Below are 9,168 nucleotides of genomic sequence, written 5' to 3' on the forward strand. Positions count from 1 at the left end.
GAGCAACGCGGCGACAGCGAGCTTCGATCGCGGCAAGGGGCGGCGGCACAGGGACCGCGGCGGCAGCGCGGCCTCCTCTCCCTCCTCTCTTCGAATGCGTCGCTATCTCTCTCCTCGGTCCCTTTGCTGCGGTGGTGGTGAGGCAGTGTGGCGCGGCGATCTTCTCCCTCCTCGGTCAGGCGACGGCGCGATGGCGGCGGTGAGGCTGGCACGTCGATGCGAGTCGCCCTCTCCTCCTTCCTTCTTCCGCGGCAGCTCAGTCTCCCGCTGTCTCTTTGCTTCAGATTCTTTGTTCATGGAGGAAGGGGGGATTCGTGTGGTTTGCTGCTGCTGGGTCATGGGGAAAAACGGGTATTGGCCAGGGTTTTAGGGTTTCGTTCTTTTTGAGTAAAAATTAGGGTTAGAGGCAAATTGGTAATTTCAAATAAAAATACGGATATTATAGTAATTAGAAATAAATTCTAATCCAACAATAATAATGTATAAAAATACTATTTGATCATCAATTTCACACTTTATTTTCAATAAAATGTCCCAACCAAATAATTAGAAATAATATACTTAATTTATTTAATTTCCAAAATAGCAGTATTAATATTCAAAATATTACTTATCTAATCCAAATCATATAAAATCTTCATTATTTCACAGCTACCAACTTTATAATTTAAATATAGAAAATAATCCAATAATTATGAAATTGGATAATAATCATAACTCATCTCAAATTCAATAAATCAAAACTTGCCTTAATTATCTTTAATAAAAAATAATTTCTGAAATTAAGGCTATAAATAACTGTAGGATTTGAGACTTGATCATAACAAGACTTTTCAAAGATTTTGAGTCTTACAATATATAATTAATTTTTCGAGAAATTTAATAATTTACCAAACAAATTAATAGGAAAAGATATGAATGATGATCATGCATCATAAATCAAGATTAATTTTTGTAAGTCAGAACTTAAATTTGATCTAACTCAACTCACTTCTAGTCTTAATGTGCTTAATGAATACACAAATTTAAAGTGATTGTAATCACTTTTAAATGAATTATAAAATTTGAAATTTTTTCAAGAGATATTTACAACAAAATTTTATTAATAGAAATAAATACAATAAACTGATATTATTACAAGGTAAATATTAAAAAATAAAAATTAATTTGTTTCAACAAATAGAATATTATTATGTTTTAATTTCACTTTTTATAATTTTTTTGTGATGTGCTAATGAGTAGTAATCCAAGCGTTTCTCTCATTTTAATAAAGTATTTATTTATTTAAAAAAGTATTTATTTATTTTTTCTTTAAATACTGGTAGCTAATATCATGATTTAATCAAGTGAATTTGAGAATTTTAATTATATGTGGGGTCCTCTGTTCTAACTCTTAGACTTGATGGGACCCAATATGCAGGAATGGTCTCCTTTAGGAGGTCACACTTTAAGTTTATTTTTCTTTCGCTGAATGACACGTATATTTCTATTTGCGTAAAAATATTTTGACTTCTACACAATAGAATTTACCTAAAATATATTGAAAATATTATAAATCGTAATAAAAATATTCTCAAAATATTTTAAAATATAATAAAAATAAAAAAATATTTTTTATAAGTGATAAAAAATTTTATATTTAATAAACTGTTTATATATTTAATCTAAAATTTTATAAAAATATATAAATAATTATTTAAAAGGTGAATAAAAAAAACTAACAAAAATTTTATTTCTATAAAATTTTCAATCTTTTAAAAGTATTCTTGTATATTTGTGATATTTTAAAATATTTTAAAGATATTTCTATCCTTAATAAAAATAAAAAGATATTCAAAAATCAGGAACAGCTTGATAGATTACCCTTTCTAGTATATCTTAAAATATTTAGGAGAGGCGAATACAATTTGAACAAATAGATGGACTAAAAATAAACTACACAAACTTTAAAGGAACCTCAATAATTTCCTCTCTCTATATATACAGTTAGCATATCATACATATACACAATAAAAAAGAGATTAAAAAAATATTAAATTAAAAGAAAAAAAACATCATCTTGTTTAGAGCTCAAAAATGATTTTGGATACAACCTGCGTAATGCTTATTTGTGTAATTCTTTTTATTATTATTATTATTATTATTATTATTATTATTATTATTATTATTATTATTATTATTATTATTAAAGTGATAAATAAAAGTTACAAGAAAAAAAAAATCCTCAACCTATCATCTATCTGAATTCTGAAGTGATATTATACACCATCCAGCCATTAAACAAAAAAACAAAGTTGAGATATCTTTTATGAAACTTTTATTTAAAAATTGAATAAAAGAAATGCATCTTACAAATTACAAACACTATTTCACAGTTCCAACAAAGACAAAATGAGGAACCAAGTGCCCCAGGCAAGGAATATTCTGTTGGGTCAACCAATCCACAATGTCACATACAGCTCTCATCAACCACCGCATCCAAGGTCAGAAATACCCTTCGAGGACCAACTGGTTAAAAGAAAGAGAAAATCAACCTTACAGAACGGGGTTTTAAATGCTTGGCTAAGCTTTCCGAATGTCAAAACCACATTTCAGCAAACAAAAAATAAACGAGTCAGATCGTATAACCTGGGGCTTAATCGGGTCAGATTGGCCTGTTTGACACTACAATGGATTGGGGGAATATTTGGTTTTCTTTTTTTGGGTATAACAACATGCTAGGTATACATCAAAATCAGCTAAATTAGCCATTAGTATAGAATATACATTAAAATACAAGATACACAATAAAAATGAGTTAAGCTACATATGCATTTATACACAAATATATAGTGACTGATTTTCGGTGAGCAAATAACATTTTGGGGCATAATATTCAACAATGGATGGACGAAGGTAAATAATAACATTCACAAGGAAAATTATACCTACCTAATAGCTGCATCACAATGTAACCAGTTCCCAATCTTCCTTGGACATGTCAAAAAATTCAACATGTCCATCCTCAAACATGATCTGCAAATGTAAGCATGCATTCACATTTGTTCGTGTTGCTCATCTAAATTACAGAAAAAAAATAAAGCCAAAGGATTTCTTACCGAGTGTTTCTTCGAATATTCATGAAACCGCTTAATAATCCCGAACCTGAACATTATAAGTGGAAGAAATTATGGTTCATCTTATACAAGCAAAACGTTATATTACGACTTAGAAAACGATTATTAAATATACCTTATAATATCAAGGTGTCTGATTCTAACAACTTCACCAATGCAATTGCGAAGGCAGTTTGATTGGCAAAAGAGGCGGGAATTTCCTGAAGAGTCAAGCATAAAAAAAAAAAAAAACAGAAGAAAGCAGATTTAAATTTTAAAACATGTACAGGGGGTTAAAAAGTGGCATATAAAATGAAGAATAAACAAACTTACCAATATGCAAACCTCCATTCTGATAAACCTTTACAGAGAAAAAAATGCACAGAATTAGTCAATATGACAGTCAAATTTAATAGACTTCGAAAATAGTCTATATGACGACATCAAAAGTCCTCGACTAGGGAGCGCACCTATATGCATCAAACAAGACAATTGAATGCTAAGCATAAAGATGATTCCCTTTCCATTTACCGACATTACATAATTATATGTTAAGAATTAAGGAAAATGATTCATGTCTCAAATTTATATTCACGAGTTACGATCATTTTTATATAGAAAGATTCACTTCTATACCAGTTTCTCTTTCTACTTACCATTTGTCAACATTAAAATCTGAGGGCCAATAACATTTTATGTAAATATTTTTTGGTCCGTCTTAAATCAACACATTTACAAATGATAATACACTCAAGTATTTAGCACATATTAATGCGATTCACCCCATACCAAAATCCAAAAGAAAACACATGGAAAGAAAAATACTACAGAAATTACAACAGGAGGGGGTATATTTCTTACGAAATTAAAAAGCATTAGCACATGGGAACAGTTAGCAGTAATAATATTAGAAAAACAAAATTCACTTTATTCTAATACTTTGACAGAAACAAATATTCATGGAAGTTGGCCACCTGGTCTCCGAATAAATTTAATGCAGCATCTGAAGAAGTTTTAGGCTTGGTAGGTTTCACACCAAGCTTACGCCTGCACATATTAGCCCCGCAGTGGCAATCCTGATCCGCACCAAACTGGACAAACCTGCTAATTGGTATCTAGTTAAAATCCAGGAGTGTTATTGCATTGTTAATGTGTCCTTTGTTATACTAGCATCTTGCAAATAATAATAATAATAATAATAATAATAATAATAATAATTAAGAAAACAAATACCGACTACAAACAACACCAACCAATACATCGTCATGTGGGAATAGTAGTTATTTTCAGAAAGAATTAGTATAGAAGAGGGTGGAATCTATGGAAAAAGCAAGTATTCATACTGATAATCATATGTCAGATGTTCGCCTTTCCTTATGTCGCGCGTTGCGAATATGCCAATTCTCGTTTCACCGTCAATTATCCTTAAGAGGGGGAAACATTAGAAGAAAAGATATTAGATAATAACCTAATTTTGAATCAGAATTTAAATTCCTTATATTACTACACAATTGTTTGATCAGCAAAGTAGTAGCCAACCATTTCTGCATCTCAGTATTAGGACAGCAACTATGATTGATATATCTTGATTTGTTTCCTTTATATGTTGCATCGATCACCATATCTCGATTTATTTCACATAGGTAGAAGTTTGTCACCCCACGAAGTTTCATGTTCCATAATCTTTCTTCACATGTTTTGTCATCAATGACTGGTAGAAAGAGGTAATTTCTATTAGTAGGCTTAAAAGAATATAAATATTTTAAAGAACATTTATTCTGATGAATGTCAATAGGATAAGTTGATTATAAACCTTCTCCAACATATTCTATCACAAATTCTCCTTGCTTGATATCTTCATCCGCCACAATTCCAGAACCACATTTCTCAGTCTACATAAAAATATCTACAAGGTCAGTAACACTAACCATCACTAAGAGAAAGGCAAGCAAACATGACTCGAAAAACACAGCAAGAGCAGGTGCTTAAACAGAAAGCGGACATAGGAGAAACAGTAGATAAACAATTATACAGAAAACAAGAAAACTATAATAAGAGAACGGCATTATTTTTTTTTTCCCATTATGCAATAATAGTGTAGAATAACTTCACATTATGTTCTAGTTGAATGAGGGAAATGAGAAATCTTAGTGGATAGTTACTTATTATGATTTGATATTTCCTCTGGCTAGTGCAAAGTTATCTTACACGGCCAATACATAAAAATTAAATACTTCTCTTGATTGCAATCATACTTCAGAAATGAAATTATGCATAAGAATCCCACTTGGTGAGGACTAAAAAGGATAGACGTATGAAAGTTTACTCAAAAAAAAAAGTAGTGTTTCCAGGAATTTAACTTGAGAGCTAGACAGAAATTTTACCATTGGGTGAATGAAATCTACCTCCTATAATAATGTTTACATGGATTGCAAATTGCATTAGGAATCATATCTAAATGGAGATGTATGCACATCAGCACATGAAGAATAAAATAAATTGGATGACCCTGTTTATAATGGGGAACAAATTTGTGGATGGAACAAAAAATAAATGTAGGACAGTAGGAGAACACAATTATACCCAATCTTTCTTTGAGACATTAGTATATTGCAAAATATTACAGCCAAATATCAGAAAAATGCTGAGAAAGTCACATTGTAAAATAAACCCAAAAAATTAAAAAATCAAAAAAATAAAAATAAAAAATTCCTGAGCCAGAGGCTTGTACCTGAACTAATTTCATCTTTTTGATGGGTCGATGCTGGAATGGTTTGTTAAGACAGGAAACCCCACATTTACAGCCTGAAGAGCAGCTAGACAGAAGCATCCTATTGGGCCAGTCAACAAAATGCAAACAAAAGGTTGAAGCTTTTGAGAATTAAAGGTCTGTCTGCATTAGGTGTAATAACAGAATCTAGATAAATGAAAAGTTTTCATTTTGAGCATAACATCTTCACTTCATTTCATCAGGAATGAGTGCCAGATATTCATATATTCTATTATTTACAAGTTAAAAATTCATACTGTCAATACTCTGCTTATTAATCTCAAAATGAACTTGTTCCCTTCAACCCAATACATTAATTTGGAAGTGAAGGGGGGTGGGAAGTAACAGCATCCAACCAAGAACAAGACTTTTGCAAGGTATTTTATATATCATATCAAACCAATTGGTCAAGTTACACCATCATCATGCTTGATAGCTTAGTTTTTCTATGGATACTTTCAATTTTATGACACAAGTCTATTACATAGAAGCAGAATAGCAGATCCTAGTTCATATTGACCGTTTAAAGTTTCTTTTTTCTGATATATTTTTCTTTTAGAGTTATGTGCCCATCGCAGGCAAGTTCTTGCTCTGGCCCCGAAGAAGAATATATCACATCATATGAGTTGTCCAGCCCCATTTGTTTAGTTCGAACCCTATCTCCTTTTACTTAAATTGCTGATATCAACTTCCATTTATATATAAATGTTGTAATTTTCACAAAATATCATGTACAATTCTTCCACGAAGTTCTGATATATATATTTGATGTTTAAATATTTAAGATCATAAAGGCATAAAATTTATAACTCTAAAGTTCGGATAACAATACTCACCCACAGTGGCAATCTTTACCGCATACAGCAGAAGATCCAGGTGATGATGTACAAGAACAAAATATGCCATCGTCATCAAGCCTTCTTTTAACCCTTTTTGTCAGATATATATCTTATATTTTATAAGAATAAAAAAAATTACATTTGAAACTAAGGGAAACATACAAGAAAACTGTACAAAAATGAAGAGTGAAGATTGCAATTAAATGGGTTCTCAATTTCTCATGCATAATGATGTTAATAAGAAGTATGGAAAACTTCAAGGAATGCAAATATGAATAATAAAACAGGAACTAAAATCTCCAAAGGATACTGCGTTTTATAAATGTTACTGGCATTGGCTTGCACTTATTAAACCATTCTGGAAGTTCAAAGTCGACAGGTTCACCAATCTCCTCTGCCAATTTGCTAAATACTAACCCAAAAGATGTTTGTTCAGAATTCTGTAACATAAAAAAGGCAAGGAAGTCAATCTACAGGGAAAACTTATTAGAGAGAGAAATCCTCAACAGTTGCAACTCATACCCTAATTGCAATCTTCATATATATGGTAACAAAATACTACTACGACTTATTATTCTTATAAAGGAAAAATATAGGAAGAGACACTATCAAAACGCAATATAAAATTATTACTTAAAAAGGCCATTTATTTTTTCCAAAAGAAAGGCACCTAAACATATGAAGAGAGAGAAAAAAAACTTTTTATAGAAGTTAAAATCAAGTAGGAGCCAGTTCTATCTAGCAAATAATGTTACAGTTGTCTAAACAAAACTATCTTCCTTTGTGTGTCATAGGAAGTTAGAGAAGGATTTCCTAACCAGATGGCCAGTTCTTAATGATGCACGAAACATCTTAGAAACTCCAGAGTAAAATATCATTCCAAAATCAAATGAAAAGTAAAAATACGAAGAAGAAACTTGTACTCCTTTGCTCACAGTTAACTTTATAGGCAGAGACATATAAGCATGACAGAAGTAATGAAAAAGTCACTAATATTTAAATTGTAACCATTTTTCCAGTGAAATAGTAACTTAAATAAACCCTCAAAATTCATTAACTATGAAATTACAAAATAGAGACCAAAGACAGTCCACAATGAAAACATAACTAGATCATAAAGAACTAAAAAAAATAAAAAGAATAAAAAAAAAGAACTAATCCAAAGGTAGTATTTTACATAATGAACAACCTTCTTCATGGTAGGCATGGCCTTTGATAGGGTACTGGATAAGCAATTCTATTTGATCAGCTCCAATCGGAGTTTCTGACTAGATGCTGAAACCATAAATCTGATAACGAAAATCAATACCTAAATTTCCAAATATCCAGATGCAAAATTTAATTCGCTACTTCAAAAAGACAAAACTCTGCCTACAAATGAAGAACAAGTCAGTCAATGAGATGTGAAAATGTTATCTCAATGTTGAGATTCCAAAATCAACAAATTAAGTTCGCATAACCAATCACACTGATACGAACATATGATACAGTAATTAGGGAGTAATTAGTTATTTGGGTATTAGTAAACATTAGTGATAAGAGGAACAGCGTAGTTCACACATGCACAAAACAATTCAAGTAAGCGAAATGTGATGCAATGCAATACCCCGTTTTCACCTTGAAAACATCATCATGTGCCTTGCTGATTTTTACATTCCAAATGCAAAGCAATTTCAGATTTTCATGTGATTCCTAAGCTTTTCTATGCAACTCAGTTTAACATTTATGCCAATGATAAGCTATACAAACCAAAACCATAACTCAAAGCGAAAAAGAAAAAATATATATTGAAACTTTTGCTTCCCCTTATCCTCTTCTAACAGAATTAAAACATTGCTAGTTACTACTTACTATAGTCAATAAATTTCAAAAGGACGATAAATGAAGTCAAATTGGGCAGAACCAAGAAGACGAATCTAGACTCTAGAAGCAGAATATGGAATCCAAGCACAGAGAGAGAGAGAGAGAGAAAGAGAACCTGGAAGTTGGAGAGTGGCAACGACGGTAGCCGAAGTTGACAGAGACAGAGTAGCAATAGCTGATCCAAATGAAAGGGTAGAACGGGAAATTAGGAATTGAGGGAATGAGAACAATTTAAACCAAGGTAGATTATAATTGTGACGACGGGTTATTGGGGTCTAACGGTGCGCAAATTATTTTTTACTAGTCAGTGGCTTTTCTATTATTTTTAAGAAATTAATTTTATTATTTTGTTAATATATTATTTTTTTTAATTTATTAAATAAATATTTTTTATTTTAATATTGACATAACTTTATTTATATTATATTTTATTAAAATTAAAATTATTATAAAAAATTTTTAAAATGTTAAATTATAAAAACTTCTAATAGAGAGGTATATATATTATCAGAAAAAATATAATTTAAAAAATAATAATAACATTATCTTAATTCAAAAAGAGTATACATAAATTAAAATATATGTTAGTTATTTATAAAAA

The 9,168-nt window shown here is 30.7% G+C and overlaps 1 protein-coding gene across 9 annotated transcripts; it reads right to left on the minus strand.

Annotated features, from left to right (window-relative positions):
- Nucleotides 1-2,300: 2,300 nt before the first annotated feature.
- On the minus strand, nucleotides 2,301-8,822 carry LOC112777381 (histone-lysine N-methyltransferase ASHH3). 9 transcript variants are annotated; one of them, XM_025821733.3, is made up of 14 exons: nucleotides 8,683-8,822; nucleotides 7,894-7,993; nucleotides 7,015-7,144; nucleotides 6,702-6,813; nucleotides 5,827-5,926; nucleotides 4,909-4,987; nucleotides 4,635-4,806; nucleotides 4,439-4,519; nucleotides 4,070-4,196; nucleotides 3,429-3,456; nucleotides 3,232-3,316; nucleotides 3,099-3,144; nucleotides 2,932-3,015; nucleotides 2,301-2,508 (listed from the first exon to the last, which is right to left on the minus strand). In XM_025821733.3, exons 2-13 carry the CDS (start codon nucleotides 7,909-7,911, stop codon nucleotides 2,944-2,946), a joined length of 1,050 nt encoding a protein of 349 aa, XP_025677518.1. In that variant the 5' UTR covers nucleotides 7,912-7,993; nucleotides 8,683-8,822; the 3' UTR covers nucleotides 2,301-2,508; nucleotides 2,932-2,943. The 9 variants fall into 9 exon arrangements, with proteins under 9 accessions (XP_025677518.1, XP_025677514.1, XP_025677519.1 ...); XM_025821729.3 differs by having other exon boundaries at nucleotides 7,882-7,993; XM_025821734.3 differs by having other exon boundaries at nucleotides 7,894-8,075; nucleotides 8,683-8,798.
- Nucleotides 8,823-9,168: the final 346 nt, after the last annotated feature.

The sequence above is a fragment of the Arachis hypogaea genome, chromosome 19 (assembly GCF_003086295.3).
Source record: "Arachis hypogaea cultivar Tifrunner chromosome 19, arahy.Tifrunner.gnm2.J5K5, whole genome shotgun sequence".
Classification (NCBI taxonomy): Eukaryota; Viridiplantae; Streptophyta; class Magnoliopsida; order Fabales; family Fabaceae; genus Arachis; species Arachis hypogaea.